The sequence below is a fragment of the Nicotiana tomentosiformis genome, chromosome 12 (assembly GCF_000390325.3).
Source record: "Nicotiana tomentosiformis chromosome 12, ASM39032v3, whole genome shotgun sequence".
NCBI lineage: Eukaryota > Viridiplantae > Streptophyta > Magnoliopsida > Solanales > Solanaceae > Nicotiana > Nicotiana tomentosiformis.
The window spans coordinates 3,574,410-3,599,875 of record NC_090823.1 but is presented as its reverse complement, the minus strand read 5'-3'; the positions used below and the strand labels follow the sequence as shown (position 1 = coordinate 3,599,875).

The 25,466-nt window shown below is 35.4% G+C and overlaps 2 protein-coding genes across 2 annotated transcripts; both read right to left on the bottom strand.

Moving 5' to 3' along the window:
* Positions 1-868: 868 nt before the first annotated feature.
* Positions 869-4,410, bottom strand: LOC104119139 (LIM domain-containing protein WLIM2b-like). Its single transcript, XM_009630565.4, has 5 exons — positions 4,156-4,410; positions 2,857-2,956; positions 2,753-2,772; positions 2,246-2,335; positions 869-1,315 (listed from the first exon to the last, which is right to left on the bottom strand). Exons 1-5 carry the CDS (start codon positions 4,288-4,290, stop codon positions 1,055-1,057), a joined length of 606 nt encoding a protein of 201 aa, XP_009628860.1. The 5' UTR covers positions 4,291-4,410; the 3' UTR covers positions 869-1,054.
* Positions 4,411-5,944: 1,534 nt separating this feature from the next.
* LOC104119192 (nuclear transcription factor Y subunit C-2-like) lies at positions 5,945-6,310 on the bottom strand. The gene has a single exon (XM_009630631.2). It carries the CDS (start codon positions 6,308-6,310, stop codon positions 5,945-5,947), a length of 366 nt encoding a protein of 121 aa, XP_009628926.1.
* Between the last annotated feature and the right edge of the window lie 19,156 nt (positions 6,311-25,466).

The following is a 25,466-nucleotide window of genomic DNA, read 5'->3' as shown; positions in this document are numbered from 1 at the left end:
TAGTTTATCTAATTATCATTCGTAACTATTATTCAATTGTTATTAATTTGTATATATTACAACGAATAGTATTCGTTCGCGCAATCGTATTAATTTGTGGAAGATAGTTTTTAAAAAAATTATATAAAAAAATATTCATTCGTGCAACGAATACAACTAATTAAGCGAATATAGAAATATAAGAAAATAAAATATTTTTGTTTAGAGATGAACTCAAGACCTTCGCTAACTAAGCAAGTGCTCTAACCAACTGAGCTACGAGAGCATGTTGCTCTTTCGTTTCAGTTCCAAATAATTAATCTTTTATTTTATGGATTTGCTATCAAATTCAAATATAGCTATATACGAATAGTAAATTTACTGAAAGTATAACTACAAATAGTAAATATAGTATAAATATTTGATGTGTCGCGTAATTTTTTCTATCAAGAATAGTGCCTTAATAGGCTTTATAAAATTGCAAATGAAGAAATAAGAAAACCACTAATTTATATTCTGCATGTTTTCCTCAAAATGATTAGTCTCATTATATAGCAATATTAAATATTCATTACAACTAATCTTGAATCTCTCATATGTATTAACTAGATGTATTAGGTTCGAGCTTTCTAAAAATTGAGAACCTTCTAGTATGAAATTCCTTATACACTTAGTGGGCCTAACCTATGCAAATTTAGATTATCGGTTAACAACAACAATAACAATAATATACTCAGTATAATTTTAATAGTAGGGCTTAGGGAGAATAGTGTATACACTGATCTTATCCCTACCTTATGTAGATAGAAAGAATGTTTCTAATAGATAAGGTTTTGAATCGACATAGCCACTGAACTATGCCTTTATCGGTTAGTTAAACAAAAAAAAGTAAAACAAATAATGGATTTCTTATTAAAGCAAAACTGAGAAAAAGCATACAAATATATATGGTGCCTTAACAGGCTTTACAAAATTAAAGAAGAAAACAAATAAGAAAACCAATATAATCGCGTGTTCTCCTCAAGATAATTAGTCTCATTGACAATAATTAACAACACTATTTTCATAATTATGACTAATCTTGAGTCTCTTCTGCAGCCTGTGGTTCAGCTTCAGTAGTAGTAGAGATTTCTTGTTCATCATTTGATCCACTATTTTTTTTGTTTGTAGTTGTTGTAAGATGATTATAGGAACCCTTTTCTTTGAATAATTGAGAGAAATGAGGTTTGCAATAGAGAAGTCCATCTAATGCTGCATATGATGATGTTGTAAGTTTGCATCCACCATGTGCACACTTGAAGCAAGATTGGTGGTAAAATTCTCCATCTACTGTCACCTGTTTTTTGAATCATATATGTATTTTGATTAAAATCTTTAGAGTATTTTAATTAAATGTTAAAGATGAAAAAAATAATACTCTTGTGAAAGTGAAATGTTAAAACTCTATCCTTTTTACTTTTATTTAATTAAGAATGAGAAGAAAGAACGCTCTCTCTTTTTTTTGGTTGGTATAATTGACCATATGGTATTCAATATCTATTGGTCCCGATTAATTAAGATTTACGCCATGCAAGACCCATTTAAGAGTAAAATGTTACCTCTAGAGGTTTCTCTATTCTCACGGTTCGAACTCTAAACTCTAATTAAAGGTAAAGGTGTTCAATATATAGCACACCCCTTGATCGTGGAAGAAACTATCTCAATATTCTTCACACGTATAATATTTATTTTATGACTATTTAGTGTGTCACAACAATCATGTCGGCGAGAAGAAAGAGAGCTCTTTACCAATATCAAAGAGCTAAGAGATGAAAGAATGAGTGAGAAATGTTTTTGTTTAATCTGCCCTGTGTTTTATAATAAACATAAGCTTTCTGGAATGCTGCCTTTCGGGAATGCCTCCTACGCTTATCACTCACCTACGCTCTTGCAGCATGCCCTTTCGGGCAATACGGTGTAATATGCGAAGCAGCTGAGCCATACCTCTTCGATCGCTATATTCTTGTGATAGCGAAGGCGTAATTTATCCTCTAAGAGAGAGTAAATACGAAAGTTCGGACAGAAGATCTTCGCAAGACAACCCATAGCATGTCAGTAATAAGGGGATGATGGAACGAGTCTAGTTCACCTTCCCAAATGAAACACATCTTATGGAATAAATGGGTTAGATAGTTCTAGGTCCAACAAGTAGATTGATATTTATGAGCCATCTCTATTTGTTACGTAATTATTTAGTTTTATAACATATTACAGTAAAATTCCTTACCTTTTCCAATGGGTACACAGTTTTCTTGCATGCTGCACATTTTTCTTGAGTGCCGGAAAATAGAGAGGACAATTTGCTAGGGCATCTGTTCTGTAATCACAACAATATATAAAGATGAAACTCAAACATTCTTAATATATATAAAATTAGTATATATCAGTAAATTATTAACTTTTTAACAAATATCAGTAAGTACATGACATATTATTAACTTTTTTCTTTTACAAATAAAAAAATACTCCCAATTTATGTAGTACTTTTCACATATGGAGAGTCAATAACTTGACGAATTTTCAAAGTTAAATTGGACTAGGTATTTTAAGATTAGAATTTAAATATTTAAAAACTATACAAAGAATACTATAAATTACAATTATTCTGATATAAATAATAAAAAATATTTAAAATATTGATCAAAGTTCACATAATTTGAATCTCAAAAAACGAAAAGTGTCACATAAATTAGGATAGACGAGATAATTGTTAAGGTACGCATAAGATACATACCAGGTCATTGTTCCTCCCAACTGCACATTGATATAAAAAAACAAATAATTAGTTGAGGAAAATAATAAAAATAAAAAATGTTAAAAAAATTTGAAAAAACTAACGTGATGTGGACTTAAAAGAGGCACTTCCTTTCTCCTTGAGTAGCTGTTCAAAATGTGGCTTGCAAAATAAAGCTCCATCTAGGCTAGAGTAGTTGCTCAACTATAATTCAAAGATAAATCAACAAAAAATAAATTAGAAGCTTCAAAATTGATGATCTTTCACATAGAAAAATTATTTTTAACCTTTTTCCTACTTTTATTTATTTATTCGATATTCAGCTTGTGTGTGTGTTATTGCTCACATTGCCGATTGCAAGTAGCGTCGCAGGAGGCAAGATTGAAAATCAAGTGATTCAAAATATGTTTAAGAAATGTCACAACTAGGAGTCGAATCTATGACTTAAAATATTTTCTGAACCCCTTTTATAACTACGCTAGAATCTTATTTTTCTTATGCTAATGATAAGGTTCAACAATTAATATATATACATAAAATAAAATTAATCTATACACATTGTAATTTTCGGGTAAAAGAGATTAAATTGACCATCATTCATGGAAAGCGGCTCCAATATTACTGGTCCGAAGCTCTAATAAAGGATGAAGATTACAATAGATTAATAGCTAGTATAAAATTAGTCTATTTATGATGAATCTTCAAAACACCTAAATGTTGTATCTATTCATTAAAGAATCTTTACACAAACACAGCCAGTCAAATTCATTATTTACTTTTGATAGACGGTATCATAGATTATATATTGATTATACATGGTTATATACGTAATATACATCGATTAAACATGTATATTATACATTTATCAATAATTTTTAATTTAAGCAATTGACTGAGCAACTATTTGGGTTAATTCTTCGTTTTGGATTAATCTGATATTACAACAAAAAAGGGCAATCAAGTGCACAAGGCATCCCGCGTTCACACAGGGTCCGGAAAATGACCGCACCTCAAGGGGTATGATGTAGACAGCCAACCCTAATGCAGGCACTAGTGTCTGCTTACACGGCTCGGACACGTAACCTATAGGTCACACATAAACAACTTTATCATTGCTCCAAGGCTCCGATCCCCTTCAAATTAATTTGATATTACAACAAAAGGGCAGCCCGATACACAAGGCATCTCACGTTTGCATAGGGTCCTGGGGAAGGGCCGCACCTTATGGGATATGATGTAGTCAGTCTACCCTAATGCAAGTATTAGTGGCTACTTTCACGGTTCGAATCCGTGACCTATAAATCACATAGAGATAACTTTATCTTTGCATCATGCCGTACCATAACATTTCCCAATAAAAATTCATGAAATATTAAAGAAGTGAAATAATTGTAAAATCTTACAGCAAGTCGTCCATTGCAATGGCTACATCTGAAACAAGTATTATGATAATTAACACCACCTGCAGAGATCACTTCTGCAGCATACACAGCTTTATCACATGCCTTGCATTTTGTTTGGGTTCCTGAAAAAGACATGATTTTATTTTGATTTTTTAAGTTTGTTGTATTATTTGGGAATTGAGATTTGAGATCATTTACATATGAATAATCTCAGATCCCCAAAGTTATAATGGAATAAAAGCTCATGAATATTTAACTCAATGAAGAATTACTTGATTTATTGTTCTTTTTAGTGGCTAAGAACCAATTATATAAATGAATGGATTAGCTAAAATTTGCCTAAGATTAAGGACATGCAAAAGGTAGTTAATTCAGTTGGGAGCTTGAAGGTGAAAATGAAAATAAAAATTAAACTTTATTTAGTATATATGTGACAGAGAAACTTTAAAAAAGATAGTTAACTCGGTTGGGAGTCGTTTCTCATACAATAGGTGTCGGTTCGGGATCTTTACACAAATAACCGGTGATATTCATTGTTTACTTTTTTAGTCATATACATAGATTATACATATATAATACATATATTATACCTCAATCGTCTATTTTTAGTTTAAGTGTTTGGGTGGGCGGCTATTTGGGCTAATTCTTCTACTAATAAATACGAAATACTCTTATTTATAGCATTTTGCTCCTATTAAGACCCACGTAGGAACTTTTTTAAGAATAAAATCATAAATTAAACATTCTATTAATTTCTATTGTAAGATAAATACAGTTAAATATTTCAAACATTAATCTCTCTTTAATTCAACGCTTTCCCGAAGATATAATAACCAACAAACTGCTTTAAACTAATTATAACCTGTCAATCTCACCAAAAGTTATAATCGTGTTAAACAATAACGTAATCGTAGATTGTACATTTAGTCAACATCAATATATTATTAGATGATGCTCAAATTTTAAATATATGGAGTATATGATAATGATAAATTTGGATAATGCATGGGGAAAAAAAAAGGAAAAAGGTAAAAGTAAAGAAGGAAATATCTTTTAGGAAAAAGGTAAAAAATGCGATCCAAATATTTTTTTTACACAACAAGTGTAAGTTCAATTCTTATTTTTTGATTATTCTTCTTCAGTCCCAAATATTTACACTGTCAATTTGCATAACGTAATTTTTTTTTTCTGTAACGTACTTCGAAACAATCTACTACACTATAATAAAAGCAATAAACGATTCAATTGGACCTATATGAAACTACAAGATAGGTTAATACTTTTGAAGACTAGCATAGTCCATTTTTTTGTTTTGTTAATTGGACCTATGTTGCGCGGATTCTTAAAATAGTTGTCGTATCCGTGTCAGATCCTCCAAAAATGCATTAATTGCGGACGATCAGATACACACCCATCAACATTTTCGAAGAATTCGAACAACATAAAATTGGGCATATATATAATGAGTCTGATAAAGCAAATATCAACAACAAACGTAGACAATTCAAATTATTTAATTTATATATATATATATATATATATATATATATATATATATAAAACTGATCCCAGCTTATTTAAGAATAAAACGTAAATGTTGTTATCATCTTTAAAAACCTTAGTGTGTGTCCTTGACACAAGGGCTAAGCTAGAATACAGTTTATGGGTTCGGCCAAATTCAGTAAGTTCATTTAATGTATACAAATTATTAATTTAGAACTTAGTAACTTAAAAAAAATTAGAATTTCGAACACGTAACTTTAAATCCCGGCTCCGCCTCTGTCTTTACCTATGTCTCCACAATAACTTGAGAATCCTCATTCACCTCACACTTATTATCAGCAACATTAGACTCAGTAACCAAATTAACAAGGAAATCAAAGACATCAGTTGCTATAACAGCAGATGCAACATCTTCTTTATGTAGAGTTCTTCTTTTCCCTTGCATGGTTATAATCCATGCCCTTTTTGTGAGTTTTTCAATGAATAATTCACATGCCTTAGAAAAAATAATGGGAGCTTCTCCAGATATCATCTTCACATCATCACTTGATTTCTTCATTATTTTCTTGATTCTTGCTAATGGTAATGAGTGTGGCCCTGTCTTTGATATTCCTCCTGAAAGAATTCCTGAATATGCCCCTGCTTGCCTCATTTTCTTTTATAACCGTGGTGTTCAGATCAGCTTATGTGTACCTCAGCTAATTTTACGAATACTTGTTACCTCCCACCAATATAAATATCGGGTACTTTTGGGATAATAGGAGTGTTGTGAGAGGAGAGTGAATATGCCCCAACTTGCCTCAATTTTTTAATAACTGTGATGTTCGGGTTAGCTCGTGTGCACCTCGGCTAATCTACACAATACCTGCTATGTCCTACCAACACAGCTACGAAGTACTTTTGGAATAATAGGAGTGATGTGTGAGGGGAGTGAATATAGGGTTTTGTGTGAAACAATGAGAAAGAAGGTTGTAATTGTTGGTTTAATTTCAAGAGCTATAAAAATGCATTTATATATTTATAGATATGGAGTGTAGTAAGAGCAAAAAATAGGATGGCCGGCTGTCTTGGCCGGCTAGAGGGTACTAGTTAGAGACTATTTCACAAAATTCTTATTCAATATTTGGAGGTTTCTTATAATATAATTTTATGCTTTTTTCTTCTTCTTTTTTAATAAATTTTTTTGGCTAGATAAAATACACTTGTCCCGTCTTGGTAATGTAAGAGATTCTAAAATGCCCAAAGTTCTTAATTTGGACTTTGGACACTCTGATTTTGTGTAGGTGATGGGAGATATGTAACATGCATTTGATGGAATAATCAAAGTGTGTATAAACTGACAAGAGGATGAGAAAATGTAATCTAAGGAAATAAATATTTTTTTTCTTGCAAAATAACTCTTGAAAAATAGTGAATTATTACTGATGACGAATCGATTTATTTTAATTACATTAAAAAAAGGTTTGAAATATGGGAGTGATGAATTGTCAATTTTTTAATTTTATCATATTTGATTTTTATGTGCAACTTTCATAGCATCCTCTAATAATTATATAGATGTTGACTAAATCTAAAATTTGCGATTATGTTATTGCTTATCAGGACAAACTACTACTTTTGGTGAGATTGACATGTTTGTTTAATTAAACGTAGACTTGTTGATTATCATTATTTCTTCTAGAAATCGTTGCATTATAGAGGGAGAATATTTTTCTGACAAAAAAACAATAAGAATATAGCTAACTAGTAATTTAAATATTTCCATTGCAATAATTACATGAAACATAGAGTTATAAACACTTATTTGTTGAAATACTCTTGTCTTCATAACTATCTAAATCTAAATATTTTCAATGGCGCTCTGGTGGAATCTTCACGGACAGAAAAAGATTGCAGTCAATTTGATAATGATCGAGTGACATTGTTTCTTTGGCCCGAACCGAGGAATCTCTTAGATATGATGCAACACGGGGGGACAGAAATAAGATAGAGTTAGAAAATCAACTGATTAATCCTAAACTAGGAATACAACACGAGAACCTATTTTGAGGTGGAGTTAACTTATATTTACTTATAATATAATAATATTTTTACACTATAAATGCAATTTAATTTATTATAGAAGGTTAATTTCCTTATATTTTAACTTACTAATTCCATTTATCATGGATATGTAACTACAACTTTTTATTTGATAACCAAATATATAACTTCAACGATTTTATGTTACTGCACAGAAGTTAAACTATTTTTTTCTCTCGGAAATCGCTAAACACTTGTTATTATAATTAAACAACATAGAGAAACACTTGATATTAAATGAAACAACATATAAATGAAAACATTAGAACTATTAATACTAATAAAGGAAACAAGTTGGATAGCTTCTAATCAATAAAAAAACTAAAATTAGTTACGAACTTCGTCGCTAATCGCTCACAACTAACAGAATTTTTTGAAAATTTATCCGCTCAATAGGATTAGCGACGAATTTTTCTGTTTAGCTACAGAATTTATCCGTCGCTAATTCCTATTTTTAGTATTTGAATAAGCTTCTCCTTCTACCAAGAAATTACTTTCTTCTTAGGCACATGTAAGAAACAAAATAACAAGGTCAAAACTAAAAAGAAAATAGGGATGGTCATATAACCACAGGACGAATTGCAGCGATTACCATTAGCTGGTATCTGATCGTAAGCTAATTTTCTTACTACTACTGCAACAGAAACAGTAGTTATGAACCCAAATACTATCGATATATATAGGTATAAGCGCGCATCAGGAGGATAATTATCTTTATTGTCTATTATAGCACTGTTAAATAAAACACAACAGTGACAATCAACATCGTTCGGATCCGCCAGACGAATACAACAGTTACGATTTTCTTCACTCGTCGATGCCTCTGACATACTGTATGGGTTCATACGACAGCCTCAAGTTAATGGTACAAAAACGTAAACGTGGAAGAAAGGCCTTGTAGGAGTTAGGGTTTCAAAAACCCTACAGTATTGTAAATTATAGTATAAAAAATCTATAATGCATAAATAACTTATAAGCTTTTTCGATAAAAATGAACATAGTGGATAGTTGTTATCAAAAAGCTTCAAAGATATTTTTTTTAGAGTTGAAAAACGTACTTTTGTTTTAATAAAAAAAAGTTATAAAAGGACTCTTTTGAAAGGTGAGTTTAATTTATCAAATGGCCTTCCAACTTACTATTTTGTCTGTAGAATATAAAATTACGAACTAGTTAATGATCGATTTATTTTAGAGAATAAAAGGAAAAACTATTTTGACATAAGCATGCCAGTTAATTAAAGAATTTTTAGTATTTGAATCGTCACCTATGACCACACCCAAAAATATAAAGTTTGAAAAATGCCAGGGGTGAATATAATCATATATCAATTTGATTTTAATGTGAATTTCATAGCATCATCTAATTACAATATATTGACGTTGACTAAATTTGTAATCTCCGATTATGTTATTGCTTATCAGGACAAATTATTGCTTTTGTTGAGATTGACAGGTTATTTAGTATTTTAATTATGAATTTGATAGCCTCATGTCATATTTAATTACTTTTTCACAAGTTTATTCTTATTAGGTCAAAATCCACCTCTATTTTGACATTGGCGAATTATTTTCTTTCATTATAACTACTACTCCGATTAAAAAAAATGGTCTACAGATCTATTTGTTTAGGAATGGATATTGTTTTTTTTTGGCTGAAGTATTGGTTTTCATTTTTCCAGTGAAATGATCTAAAAGCAATTTAAACACTATCAATGTATTTTAACTAATTATAAAAATTACTAATTTACTTACCTTTTAAGTTATCCATTAAGCTTAAAGTAGATGGTTATCTATTGTCACGACCCAAAATCCCACCACAGGCATCGTGATGACACTTAGTCTCTAAGACTAGGTAAGCCGATTACAATTATATTTAAAGCCATTTTTTTACATATAATTTAATACAAGCGTCAAAACCAACAACGAAAATATTTAAACAACCTCCCAAGACTAGTAATACTGAGTCACGAACTTTAACTGAATACATGAAAGGATCTCAACAATCGAATACTCAATACTGTTTGATTAATAATTAACAGTACAATAAAATGGAAAGACTCCAAGGGATTGCGACGACCAAGCAGCTCTATCTTGAATCCTTGCGATCACACTCTAACTTTGTCCGAGTCCAATATCTCCAATACCTGGCTCTGCACAAAAATATGCAGAAGTATATTATGAGTACACCACAGTCGATACCCAGTAAGTATCAAGACTAACCTCAGTGGAGTAGTGACGAGGTACAGTCAAGACACTCACTAGTCTAATAACCTATGCAATATAATATACAAAAATAATAGAAAACAAATAACAATGATGACAACAATAATCAACTTGTGACATAAATAGCAGGGCAACAAGAACACCATAAATATTGCTCAACAAATAATGAATACAAGTACAACCAATTAATCAGGTCCTTCAAATATAAATCTTTCGCCTATATATTTTTTAAATAATAATCTTCAGGATATAATACTCTCCAATGAATATATTTTGAATAGACTCCCTTCAAATAAATATCTTTCAAATATAATTCTTTCAAATAAATATCTTTCAAATATAATTCCTTCAAATAAATATCTTTCAAATATAATTCTTTCAAATAAATCTCTTTCAAATATAATTTTTTCAAATAAATATCTTTCGAATAAAAGTCACATTGTGACACCTCATTTCAAAATCATAAAAATACGGGTCTCAGCCCACTTTCATAATTCCACGGCACCTCGTGCCAATTTCTCTGTCACAACCGCACGGACAACTCACGTGCCAATATCATCATCATTTACTCACTGCACCTCGTGCCCACATTTCATATCACAATTGCACGGACAGTTCACGTGCCAATATCATCATTATTTACTCACGGCACCTCGTCCCCACATTTTATTTCATAATCCGCCTGGCAATAGCCACAGGCTTCCAATTTCAACATAGATCAGACTATTATCAATTTACTAACAACAAAAAAAATTGCACAAGATATAAAAATAAACACAAGAAAAATCACAACATCACATGAAAATTACCAATACAATAACCCCACATCATCACATAAAAATTATCAACTCAATAACTCCACATAATCACGTATCATCCCTAACAATAGCCACCATTATCTCTCCTATAGCCACCCGTATCACTCCTATAATAGCCTTCATTATCCCTCCGCCCTGACAATATCAATAGCCACCCTTATCGCTCCTATAGTCATCCTTATCTCTCCGCCCAAATAATATCTCAACACACATAACCATAGTGAAATGCCACCCTTATGCCCACATAATATCAATAGTGAAATGCCACCCTTATATCCTCATAATAATAACTCAAATCGCACAACAATTTATACGGAATATTATCACGACAATACAACACAATCAATTCACATCACAATTTGCCCAACGACCACAACCAATTCCAATGATATAGTAAAATTAATAAATTTCTCAAAAATAGCCCAAGGCTCCACACAACGTATATAAAACCTCAAAACAATCAATAGAGATAAAAAATACTCAGTATAGGGCAACACCTTTATTAATCTAAATTCTTGATAATTATATTAACTCCTCAGTCTAAACTTATTTCATTAATTATTTGCAGATGAAAAATCTATAATATAATTATTTCCAGAAAATATCAATCAACAAACTCACGAAATTCACATAAATATTCAAGTAACAATCACATCAAATTATCATATAAAAATAAATTCAACAAACGAGACTTGAGACATGGCAAATAAATGATTTAATAAATGTCAATAATTATTCAATTTACTACATAATAATGCCTAAGACTTTAACCCAATAAATTTTGAACATATAAGCCCGAGTATGTACTCGTCACCTCGCATACACGACTTTTTACATTTCACAAATGGCACATAAGACTCGGTGTGTGATGACCCAAAAGGTCATCTTATGTTTTAGAACTCAAATTTGCGCTTTTAAGCCTTAAAAATCTCATTTTTACCCTCCTCGATTTGTGTGCGCAATCCGGACAGGTTTTCGGAAAGCTTTTATGTTGAAAACTAATGAAAATAAGAATTTTTGCCTTAAAAGTTGATTTTAGTTGACTTCAGTCAATATTTTTGGTAAACAGGCCCGGATCCATATTTTGACGGTCCCGGTGGGTCCGTATCGAATTATGGGACCTGAGCGTATGTCCGGAATCGAATTCGAAGGTCCGTAGCACAAGTTATGAATTTTTGATGAAAATTAAAAGTCTGAAAATTAATTGTTTTTAAGAATTTATTGATGTTTGACATTGATAGTGCCGGGTCCGTATTCTAGTTCCAGAGCCCGGTACAAGTTCATTATGATATTTAAGACTTGTCTGTGAAATTTGGTGAGAAACGGAGTTTATTTGACGTGATTCGGACGTCCAGTTGAGAAAATAGAAATTTTAAAGTGTTCTTGAGAATTTCATTTGATTTGGTGCTAAATTCGTAGTTCTAGATATTATTTTGGCGATTTGATCGCGCGAGCAAGTTTGTGTGATATTTTTAGACTTGTGTGCATGTTTGGTTTGAAGCCCCGAGGGCTCGGGTGAGTTTCGGATAGGCCACATGATGTTTTGGACTTTGAAAATCTGGTATTTTGCTGCAGCAGGTGTTCTGACATGTCCTTCTTCGCGTTCGCGAAGGTACTCTCGCGAACGTGAAGAGTAAACTAGGCAGCTGAAGATTTCTTATTCGCGAACGCGAAGCGATGGGGGCGTTACCCTTCGCGAACGCGACAAGCCCATCGCGAACGTGTAGTGTTTGGCATTGGGGAGGGGGAGTCAGTCGTTCCTTCATCGCAAACGCGAGCAATACATCGCAAACGCGAAAGCCAGGGGAGAGTAACCATCGCGAACGCGAGCTAGGTCTAGCGAATGCTAGGCTTGGCAACCAGTACCCTTCGTGAACGCGACAGTGCTCTCGCGAACGCGATGAACACTGTCGCCCAGCACTTAACAGAATCCAAAAATGGTATTATAGCCAAAAATTCATTTTCTCAAAAACCAAATGGTGAGAGGCGATTTTTCAAGATCCATTTCTTCCCCAAATTATTGGTAAGTGATTCTAAACCATTTTCTTTCAATTACCCATTATATTTCTTGAATTTTCAACCTCAAATCTAGAGTTTTTATGGTAGAATTAGGGGTTAGGGTAGAAACTAGGGATTTCGGGAATTTGGGGATTTAGACCTCGATTTGAGGTCAGATTCCAAAACCAATTATATATTTGGGCTCAGGGATGAATGAGTAAAAAGATTTTGGTTCGAACCTCGGGTTCTGACCAAGCGGGCCCGGGTTCGAATTTTTGACTTTTTGGAGGAAAAATTTAGGAAATTTAATTTATGAAATATAATTGATTCCTTTAGCAATATTTGATATTATTGAGTCATTTCTGAATAGATACGAGTGGTTTGGAGGTGAATTCCAAAGGAAAAGCTGTGATTGAGAATTAAGTGGCCTTCGGAGCAAGGTAAGTGTTGTGTCTAACTTTGGCTTGAGGGAATAAGTATTGTGTGAGTATTTGCTACGTGTTTTATTGTTGAATACGATGTATAGTTGAGGTGACGAGCATCTAAGCGTTGTGGTCGAGTCATAGCATGCGAGTGAAATTCCATTCTTGTAAATTTGTAGTCTTAAATCTTGTTATCCATACTTATTGTTGTTGTTGAAATATTGGGAGACTTGTATCCGGTTCTACCAAGGTTGATAAAATTGTGAATATTGATTCGAGGTTGAGATGTTAAATTGTGAAAGTAATCATTGATGAAATATTAATTTCTTTGTGAAACTTCTCTCTATCCGTTGTTATTGATTCTGTGATTGGTGAGGAGGAGTGTAAAGCACGAAGGGTGATGCTGTGCATGCATTATTTATATTGTGAGGAAGAGTGTAAAGTACGAAGGATGATGCCGTGTATATTATGAGAGATTTAAAGCACGAAGGGTGATGCCGTGTATATTATGAGAGGTTTAATGCACGAAGGGTGATGTCGTGCCGTTCTATTTATTTATTCGGTGAGGTTGAGAGTAAATGTACGAAGGGTGATGCCGTGCCGTTCTATTTCTTTATTTGGTGAGGTTTAGAGTAAAAGCACGAAGGGTGATGCCGTGCAGTTTTTCTTGTTGTTTTAATTGCTCAATTCGCTTAAGGATCTTCGGTTTAATTCTGTCTTTTCATTGTTCTCACTCTTTATGTTGCATTCCCCCACTGTATGTTCCCTTCCCACTATTTTTGCGTTATTTTTTTATTTACTATTGTTGCCACTAGCATGATTATACTGTTCAGGTTATATGTGGGTGTCTTGTCCTAGCCTCGTCACTACTTCGCCGAGGTTAGACTCGACACTTACCAGTACATGGGGTCGGTTGTACTGATGCTGCACTCTGCACTTTTTGTGCAGACTTTGATACCGGCTCAGGTTGATCGAGATTTTGCTATTGGTCCGCCGTCCGAAGACTCAAGGTGGATCTGTCGGCTTTCACAGACCTTGAAGTCCCCGTCTACCTTTTATGTCATTGTTGTTTTCTTTCATTTAGACAGTTGTATTTCTTTCAGACTATTACTTGTAGTAAATTTTAGAATGCTTGTGAATCGTGACTCCAGATCCGGGTTGTAGTAATTAATACAGTTTTATAAAATTATGCACCTCTTATACTTCATCTTAGTTAATTATTGTTATTTATTGAATGGAAATAAGGAATTGGTTTAACGATTTTCTAACATTGGCTTGCCTAGCAAGTGAAATGTTAGGCGCCATCACGGTCCCGTCGGTAGGAAATTTTAGGTCGTGACAATTGGTATTAGAGCACTAGGTTACATATTTCTCACGAGTCACGAGCAAACTTAGTAGAGTCTGAAGGATCGGTACAGAGACGTCTGTACTTATCTCTCAGAGGCTATGAAGTTTAGGAACAATATCACTTCTTTTATTCCTTATCGTGCGACATTGATTTTTGCTTGAAACCTATATCTCCTATTCCTTTGTATCCACTCGCGTATGACATTGCGCACTCGGTATCAGTTGTGCGTTGACGGTTCTGATGCCGCAGATGAACTACGAGGGATCCAGAGATGCTCAAACAATGCCTCAATGTGTGATTCCGACTGAAGATGTGGACGTATAAAGAGATCACCTAGTGAATAATGTGGGGGGTACAACGTACCTTGGCATCTGGTTGATTTATACGAGTTGTGAAGGTTAGTATTGTGGACCATCGGACGTGGTGAACTATGACTTCGCGCCGAGTGGGGGAGTCCACTATCAATGAATGGATTACGAGTCATGTGTTATATCAGTTTTGGCCTGAAATGTATATATGTGGTACTGAAAGGTTCCCCAAGAATTTACACATGTTTAAGGCATGAGATTTTGTAGAGGATAAGGTTGGTACTTGCGGTATGTCTGCCTACTTAATAATCTTATACTTCAGTACCAAAGGAGTTAGAGAAACAACATTAAATTTATAGAAGGTCTACTCAGCGTGGACGCCATGGTTGCGGATTTTGGGATACTTCGGAGGAAGTACAGTGGTTGACGAGATTCTAGACTATGTGGTTTATGCCAAGATTTGTCTGTATGGAGCTCTACTTTTGTGATCGTTGTGTATAAATAGGGGTAAGGGTTACCTCTGAGAAGAATCGAAGAGTATGTTAAGAAATGGGTCAGCTCAACAGTGTTGAGTCAGCATAACAAAAGAAGAAATTGGCCTTGGGAGAGATAATTCTCCACAGGTCCGTGGCAAGCCTATGAAGAGGGCAAACCAGTCAATACAACACCGCCCACTTGGCTCGGTTCTCAAAAATGCTTTTGAAAGAGTTTGTTTCCCGTACTCTCCATAATACATGTCCCATAGGGTTTGAACGATTGCGTTAGGTCACCATGACGGTGTCATAATATGCCATCAGGTTCAATAAGTTAGCCCGTCATATTCCTACTTTGCTTCATACAGCCAGAGAGCGAGTCCACTGACTCATTAAAGGACTTAATTATGATCGTAAAATTTTGTATGACTCGGGAGATACAGACTGATATTTCATTTCCACTAGTGATAGAAATTGCCAAGATATTAGAACGTGTTCAGGGTGAGGAAGGAAACTAAGGAGACCAAGACGTCTCGAGGTTCTGGGGATTCAGTGGATTCTACTATGTGAGTATAAATCATTATAGTAGGGGCTCGGGTAGTCGGCCAGCCCAGTTCGCACATCGGATTAATCGAGGTGCTCCAGTAAGTTCTTTTAATGCACCACTGACATGAATTTCCTATAATGGTTATTCCAGTAATCTGACACTGACTAAATATGAGCAGCCAACCCCGCAAAGGGGTTGTTATGAATACGGCGATACTAGGCACATCATGAGAAAATTATCCCAAACTTAGGAGAGGCATATTTCATCAAAGCACTCAGGCTACGTTCCCCATTGCAGTTACTACACCACCCACACGATCAGTTAAAGGTGGAGGACATGCGGGTAGAAGGCGTCCTAGAGGTGGAGACCCAACCGTTGTTATATTTATTTTATGGTATGGTGGAGGTCGTTACATCAGATGGTGTCCTTATAGGTACAACCTCGATTTAAAATAAAGGAATAATTTCCTTAACTTGATTCGGTTCTGAGTATCAAGACGAGTCCTCCTATTGTGCTCCACTTATGAGTGAGCTTCGTAATTCTATAATCTATTTATGTGTCTACTTCTGTTGGGAGGTTTTATGGAGATAACTACACCTATCATTCCATGATGGACTCTAATAAGATCTGTGAGGCTAAAGTTGCCTTTCTGGTACTTATTTCGGTATGTTTTAATGTATTTCCGGATAATTAATTACAAATTGTGAATTATATGCCCTACCGGTGTGGGGTTCATTATGTGTTGTGATTTCGTTTAACGAAAGTTATTTAAAAGGAGAAAATAGAAAGTTTCGATTGACAAGATATACATATTACTTGTGATTCAGAACTGAGGCCGAGGTCCTCATATTTTAAAATAAATTGATATGTTTAAACCGGGCTATAAGCTACGGTGAAAGTTATATAAGAACGAGATCCTTGTGATAAAAAAATTCTTGTGTTTAAATTCTCCCTTGTGAAATTAAATTTGTACGATAGTACTAATAGGGAGTCATGCCTGCTGGGCTTATTTAAAAATATTTATATGAAATTCTCTGTGCACACTTGCCAAATTCGTGTTGTAATATTGAGTTGTAATCTACGAGGTAGGTTCCCACCCAGATGGCGTTAAATGTGACTCATTAATTCGGGTAAATAATTATGAGGTCTTCCTGCCTCGCATCTCGTTATTAGTATTGTGAAGGTTTGAAATGAGATTTTTGTTAACATGAAGTTAATTGACGATTCTGTAATTGATTATAAACAACTATTAAGACCAGATTGACCCAGAAGGGTGCCCCATTTAGATGGTCTGACGAGTGTGAGTTGGGCTTTCAGAAGCTCAAGACCTCTTTGACTACAACGCTAGTGTTGGTATTACCCACAGGTTCAGGATCATATACAGTATATTATGACGCCTCTCACATTGAGCTTGGTGCAGTATTAATGCAAGATGGCAAGGTAATTGCATATACGTCGTGACAATTAAAAGTTCACGAGAAAAATTATCATGTTCATGACTTAGAATTGGCAGCCATTGTTCATGTGCTGAAGATTTGGAGGCATTACCTTTACAGGTGTCTCGTGTGAGGTATTTACTAATCATCGTAGCCTTCAGTATCTGTTCAAACAAAAGGATCTTAATTCGAGGTAGAGAAGATGGTTGGAGTTGTTGAAAGACTATGATATCACCATTTTGTATCACCCCGGAAAGGCCAATGTATTGGCCGATGCTTTGAGTAGAAAGGCTGTGAGTATGGGTAGTCTTGCGTATATCCCGGTTGGTGAGAGGCCATTAGCTGCAGATGTTCAGACTTTGGCTAATCAGTTTGTGAGGTTAGATATTTCAGAACCCAGTCGGGTTCTAGCTTGCATAGTCACTCGATCTTCTTTATATGAGCGCATCAGAGAGAGAGACAGTATGATGATCCTCATTTACTTGTCCTTAAGGACACGATGCGGCACGGTGATGCCAAACAGGTTGTTGTAGGGGAAGATGGAGTACTGTGAATGCAGGGTCGTATTTGTGTGCCTAATGTTGATGGGTTTCGTGAATTATTTTTTGAAGAGGCACACAGTTCCAGGTATTCTATTTATCCAGGTATCGCCAAAATGTATCAAGATTTGCGGCAACATTATTGGTGGAGGAGAATGAAAAAGGATATAGTTGCATATGTAGCTCGGTGTCTGAATTATCAACAAGTTAAGTACGAGCATCAGAGACCTGGTAGGTTGCTTCAGAGGTTAGATATTCCTGAGTGGAAGTGGGAGCATATCACTATGGATTTTGTTGTTGGACTCCCACGGACTCAAAGGAAGTTCGATGCAGTTTGGGTTATTGTGGACAGGCTGACTAAGTCAGCACATTTCATTCTTGTGGCAGTTACCTATTCCTCCGAGCGGTCGGCAGAGATTTACATTCATGAGATCGTCCGTCTTCACGGTGTGCCCATGTCTATCATTTCTGATCGAGGTACGCAGTTTACCTCGCACTTTTGGAGGGCAGTACAACGTGAGTTGGGTACACGGGTTGAGTTGAGCACAACATTCCATCCTCAGACGGACGGGCAGTCCGAGCGTACTATTCAGATCTTGGAGTATATGCTCCGTGCCTGTGTTATTGACTTTGGAGGTTCTTGGGATCAGTTCTTGCCGTTAGCGGAGTTTGCCTACAATAACAACTACCAGTCGAGCATTCAGATGGCTCCATATGAGGCATTATACGGAAGGCGATATCGTTCGCTAGTTGGCTGGTTTGAACTAGGAGAGGCTCGGTTATTGGGTACCGATTTGGTATAAGATGCCTTGGATAAGGTCAAGATTTTTCAGGATCGACTTCGCACAGCTCAGTCTAGGCAAAAGAGTTATGCCGACCGTAAAGTTCGTGATATTGCATTCATGGTTGGAGGAAGAATATTGCTTCGGGTATCGCCCATGAAGGGTGTTATGAGAGTTGGGAAGAAGGGCAAGTTGAGCCCTAGGTATATCAGGCCATTTGAGATCCTCGAGAGAGTGGGGGAGGTAGCTTATAGACTTGCGTTGCCTCCAAGGTTATCCTCAGTTCATCAAGTATTCCATGTGTCTATGCTCCGAAAATATCATGGTGACCCGTCCCACGTGTTAGATTTCAGCTCTGTCCAGTTGGACAAGGATTTGACTTACGAGGAGGAGTCGGTGGCAATTCTAGCCCGGCAAGTTCGCCATATGAGATCAAAGAGTTACCCTTCAGTTCGAGTGCAGTGGAGAGGTCAGCCTATTAAGACAGCTACTTGGGAGTCCGAGTCTGATATGCGAAGTAGATATCCCCACCTTTTCACCAGCCCAGGTACTTCTCTATGTCCGTTCGAGGAAGAACGGTTGTTTTAGAGGTGGAGAATGTGATGACCCAAAAGGTCATCTTTTGTTTTAGAACCCGAATTTGTGCTCTTAAGTTTTAAAAATCTCATTTTTATCCTCCTCGATTTGCGTGCACAGTCCGGACAAGTTTCCAGAAAGCTTTTATGTTGAAAACTAATAAAAATAAGATTTTTTGCCTAAAAGTTAATTTTAGTTGACTTTGATCAACTTTTTGGTAAACGAGCCCGGATCCGTATTTTAACGGTCCCGGTGGCTCCGTATCGAATTATGGGAGCTGGGCGTATGCCCGGAATTGAATTCGAAGGTCCTTATCTCAAGTTATGAATTTTTGATGAAAATTAAAAGTTTAAAAATTAATTATTTTTAAGAATTGATTGATGTTTGGCATTGTTAGTGCCGGGTCCGTATTCTTATTCCGGAGCCCGGTACAGGTTCATTATGATATTTAAGACTTGTGTGTAAAATTTGGTGAGAAACGGAGTTGATTTGACGTGATTCGAATGTCCAGTTGAGAAAATAGAAATTTTAAAGTGTTCTTGAGAAATTCATTTGATTTGGTGCTAAATTCGTAGTTTTAGGAATTATTTTGGCGATTTGATCGCGCGAGCAAGTTCGTATGATATTTTTAGACCTGTGTGCATGTTTGGTTTGGAGCACCGAGAGCTCGGGTGAGTTTCGGATAGGCCACGGGATGTTTTAGACTTTGGAAATCTGGTATTTTGCTACAGCAGGTGTTCTGGCATGTCCTTCTTCGCGTTCGCGAAGGTACTCTCGCGAACGCGAAGAGTAAGCTGGGTAGCTGAATATTTCTTCTTCGCGAACGCAAAGGCTTGGTCGCGAACGTGAAGCGATGGGGGCGTTACCATTCGCGAATGCAACAAGCCCATCGCGAACGCGTAGTGTTAGGCATTGGGGAGGGGGAGTCGGCCGTTCCTTCAACGCAAACGCGAGCTGGGTCTCGCAAACGCATAGGCTTGGCAGCCAGTACCCTTCGCGAATGCGACAGTGCACTTGCGAACGCGATGAACACTGTCCCCCAACACTTAACAGAATCCAAAATCGGGATTTTAGCCAAAAAATCAACTCAAAAATCAAATGGTGAGAGGTGATTTTTCAAGAGCCATTTCTTCCCAAAATTATTGGTAAGTGATTCTAAACCATTTTCTTTCAATTACCCATTACATATCTTGAATTTGCAACCTAAAATTTAGAGTTTTCATGGTAGAATTAGGGGTTAGGGTAGAAACTAGGGATTTCGGGAATTGGGGGATTTAGACCTCAATTTGAGGTCGGATTCCAAAACCAATTATATATTTGGGCTCGGGGATGAATGGGTAAAAGGATTTTGGTCCGAACCTCAGGTTTTGACCAAGCGGGCCTGGGGTCGAATTTTTGACTTTTTGGAGGAAAATTTTGGGAAATTTAATTTATGAAATATAATTGATTCCTTTAACAATATTTGATATTATTGAGTCATTTTTGAATAGATACGAATGGTTTGGAGGTGAATTTCAAAGAAAAAGCTGTGATTGAGAATTAAGTAGCTTTCGGAGCAAGGTAAGTGTTGTGTCTAACTTTGGCTTGAGGGAATAAGTATTGTGTGAGTATTTGCTACGTGTTTTGTTGTTGAATACGATGTATAGTAGATGTGACGAACATCTATACGTTGTGGTCGAGTCATAGCATGCGAGTGAAATTCCATTCTTGCAAATTTGTAGTCTTAAATCTTGTTATCCATACTTATTGTTGTTGTTGAAATGTTAGGAGACTTGTATCCGGTTCTACCAAGGTTGATAAAATTGTGAATATTGATTCGAGGTTGAGATGTTAAATTGTGAAAGTAATCATTGATGAAATATTGATTTCTTTGTGAAACTTCTCTCTATCCGTTGTTATTGATTCCGTGATTGGTGAGGAGGAGTGTAAAGCACGAAGGGTGATGCCGTGCATGCATTATTTATATTGTGAGGAAGAGTGTAAAGTACGAAGGATGATGCCGTGTATATTATGAGAGATTTAAAGCACGAAGGGTGATGCCGTGTATATTATGAGAGGTTTAATGCACGAAGGGTGATGCCGCGCCGTTCGATTTATTTATTCGGTGAGGTTGAGAGTAAATGCACTAAGGGTGATGCCGTGCCGTTCTATTTCTTTATTTGGTGAGGTTGAGAGTAAAAGCACGAAGGGTGATGCCGTGCAGTTTTCCTTGTTGTTTTAATTGCTCAATTCGCTTAAGGATCTTCGGTTTAATTCTGTCTTTTCATTGTTCTCACTCTTTATGTTGTATTCCCCCACTGTATGTTCCCTTCCCACTATTTTTGCGTTATTTCTTTATTTACTGTTGTTGCCACTAGCATGATTATACTGTTCAGGTTATATGTGAGTATCTTGTCCTAGCCTCGTCACTACTTCGCCGAAGTTAGACTCGACACTTACCAGTACATGGGGTCGGTTGTACTGATGCTGCACTCTGCACTTTCTGTACAGACTTTGATACCGGCTAAGGTTGATCGAGATTTTGCTATTGGTCCGCCGTCCGAAGACTCAAGGTGGATCTGTCGGCGTTCACAGACCTTGAAGTCCCCGTCTACCTTTTATATCACTGTTGTTTTCTTTCATTTAGACAGTTGTATTTCTTTCAGACTATTACTTGTAGTAAATTCTAGAATGCTCGTGAATCGTGACTCCAGATCCGGGTGGTAGTAATTGATACAGTTTTATAAAATTATGCACCTCTTATACTTCATCTTAGTTAATCATTGTTATTTACTGAATGGAAATAAGGAATTGGTTTAACGATTTTCTAACATTGTCTTGCCTAGCAAGTGAAATGTTAGGTGCAATCACGGTCTAGGCGGTGGGAGATTACGGGTCGTGACACGATGCTTAAGGGGTAATTTCCCCACTCAATGTTAGGAAAGATACTTATCTTTTTGAAGTTATGCCGATATTCCAAAATTGCCTTCTTGCTTGAATTGACATCCGGACAGCTCAAATCTATCTAAATTAATTGTATAACTTCATTAAAATTCATCGGAAATAATTATGGATAATAAAACATCGACTTAAAATTTTATTCTAGAAAGTCAACCCAAAGTTAACGCGGGGCTCGTCTCTCGGAACCCGACATAATTTTCAAAAAATACGAACACCCATTCAGATACGAGTTCAACCATACCAATTTTATCAAATTCCAATAATAAATCGTCCTCTAAATCTTGAATTTCCATTTTTTTGAAATTGTTTTACAAAAATCCCAATTTCCTCCATTAAACTCGAATTAACTAATGAATATAACCATAGATTCATGAAATATAATCACCTTCGGATATAGAACACTTACCCCAACCAAGCTTGTGAAAATTCTCTTCAGAATCGCCCAAATCCGAGCTCCAAAAATCCAAAACGAAAATGGCAAAATGACCAATTTTTGGTCCTAAATGTTCTGTCCAGTTCCGTTTCTGCGTAACAATTGATCGCATCTGTGGTCTCGCTTTTACGTGACAAAACTCGCATTTGTGATCCTCACTGCCCAGCCCAAGCTCTCACATGCGAAGCCATTTTCGCTTCTGCGATGGCCAGGCGCATCTGCGCAGAAATTGCCGCTTCTGCGGCCTTCTTCATCAGCTTCTAACTGGGTCGCTTCTGCGTTGCAAATCCTTGCTTCTGCGATCAATTTCTCACAGAAGCGGTTACATCAGTTGCTGCCCAGAACAACAGAATTCCAGCACTTTTCTTCAAGTTCAAATCGATCCGTTAACTATCCGGAATCCACCCGAGGCCCTCGGGACCTTAACCAAATATACCATCATGTCCCAAAATACAATACGAACTTAGTCGACCCTTCAAACTACGACAAACAATGCCGAAATTACGAATCGCGCATCGAATCGATTTATGAGTTTTCAAATCTTCCAACTTCTATATTTTACGCCGAAACGTATCAAATCAATCTGGAATGAATTCAAATTTTGTACGCGAGTTATAAATGACGCAATGGAGCTGTTTCAATTTTCGGATTCGAAATCCGACCTCATTATCAAAAATTTAACCTTCGATCGAACTTTTCAAAAATTCTTCTATTTTCAACTTTTGCCAAAATGCGTCGAATTGTCCTACGGATTTCTAAACCCAAATCCGGACACACGCCTAAGTCCAAAATTACCATACGAAGCTATTGACATTATCAAAATTTCATTCCGGAGTCGTTTGCTCAAAAGTCAAATTTCGGTCAACTCTTTCATTTAAGTTTTAAAAATGAGAATTGTTCTTTTAATTTAATTCTGAATCTTTCGAAAACTAAACTCAACTACACCCGCGGGTCATAGTACAATTCTGTAGTTTCTCGGGATCTTAAGTCGCCGAACGGGGCGTTAATTCTTAAAACGACAAGTCGGGTCGTTGCATCTATTGTTATAGGTCATTTTCACCCAAATAGTTATCTATTATTGTAATATGTTAAGCAGAATAAACAATTATATTTACACATATATATATCTCTATGATTATTGTTAATTAGAAAATACTTTGGTTCGGCAAATGTTGAAGATTGGATGTAAGTTGCATTACCGGCATGATAACTACATGCTAATTAATTTAGTATTTGGTTTTGTTAAGATTTTAATAAGTTTAATATATAATTTCATACTCCATGTCGGAAGTTATGGATTCAGTTGAACTCGTAGCCGAAATGTCGCCCTTAGTTTTGTTGAGATTTAGTCTAAAACTTGTAATATTCCAGACATATATAGCTCACCATCCTTTTTATTTCAAACTGGTTAATGAAATAGATAGTCAAAGGATTGTTAATTATGAATTAGAAGCATATTCTAAGAATCCTTATTAAAGAAAATGGAACAGTGGGATTATTTTTCTTCTATAATAAGTTGTGCGGTCAAATGTCTCCATTGATTTAAGAGCATCCAAAATATCGTTTAGGACAAAATCTAGTTGTTGGTCAATCTTCATTAAATTAAATTCCCACTCCTCAAATTGGATTATTTCGTGAACATTATTGTTATTTATTATATATATAATAAGGGACTAGGGGTGGTTTTCATGAGTAGTACTAGTTTATTTGGAGGGGTCAAAAATCATAAATGCCCAAATTTTTGCAGGGACCAAATTGAAAATTCCAGTAGATTCTTGTGAGTTTTCCATCGAGTAATAATATGCACCAAAAGAAATTAGCATTAAAATGGACATCTCGGAGTTGTTTTCTAGATATCTTTAAGGAGATAGTTCAATAGTCAAGAGGTTGCAATTCTAAATCGTTATATATAAGTTAAAAACGTTGACATTGTAATTAGTCGTTGTTCACTTAGACCTTCTTTATCTCATATTATTAACACTATGAAATAAAATCCATTAATTAAAAATTAAAAATTAAAGAAAAGATATGTCGTTTGAAACAGTTTGGTCGTTGTCGACGATGATAATCCTTTCCAAAATAGAAGATGCACATTGTCAATAACTTGAGTTGATCGTCAAGTTTGAACATTTGGGCTTTTGTGTAACAAAACTTGGGCTTATATAGTGACTGACCCATGAAAATATTCAATAATTGGTCTGTTAATGAATGGGCTTTATGTGATATATATTGCACATTCACCATTACCTAAATTGTGTTTTCTTCTCTATTTTTCTATTTATATATATTTATCCTGAGTATTAGATTGAAGTACTATTTCTGCTTTTAAAAACAACACAACTGTATATCCAGTGATGTCTCACTAGAGAGGTTTGGAGAGAGCAGTGCGTACGCAAACCTTACCCCTATCATGTGAAGTTAGAGATATTGTTTGCGATAGACCCTCAGCTCAAGGAAATCATAATCCCAACAATCAATATTACTCGTTAATGGTTGATTAACTTTGATAGATTTGCCCTCAGAAACAAGAAGTTTTGGTCCACATCTTGAAAAAAATCTCCAATACATATGTAAAACAACACTTATTATTAGTGGTGACAAAATAAATTAAACAAAAGTTATCTATTCATATTATCCACTAAAAAATAGGTTGGATAATATATTTTTTTTAAAACGAACTAAATATGAATAAGATCCATATTATCCATTTGAAAAATGGATAACCAATGGGTTTAACTTTTACATTTGCAAAGACTCAAATTGAGGGTTCTTCTAAGTTTGGAAGACTAGAAATTCTTCCAAAAGTGATTATATTCAAGAAGCCATAGATAATATGGATATCCATATTATCCATCGATTAGTCATTTTCTGTCCCAATTCAAT

Excerpts from the sequence above, each read along its gene's own strand:
- LOC104119139 (XM_009630565.4), bottom strand. The coding sequence starts at position 4,290 with ATGTCTTTTTCAGGAACCCAAACAAAATGCAAGGCATGTGATAAAGCT. Across the intron at positions 2,773-2,856 it reads CTCTTTTAAGTCCACATCAC|TTGGGAGGAACAATGACCTG; the intron begins GTTAGTTTTTTC and ends ATCAATGTGCAG. Across the intron at positions 2,336-2,752 it reads TTGGGAGGAACAATGACCTG|AACAGATGCCCTAGCAAATT; the intron begins GTATGTATCTTA and ends TTGTGATTACAG.
- LOC104119192 (XM_009630631.2), bottom strand. The coding sequence starts at position 6,310 with ATGAGGCAAGCAGGGGCATATTCAGGAATTCTTTCAGGAGGAATATCA.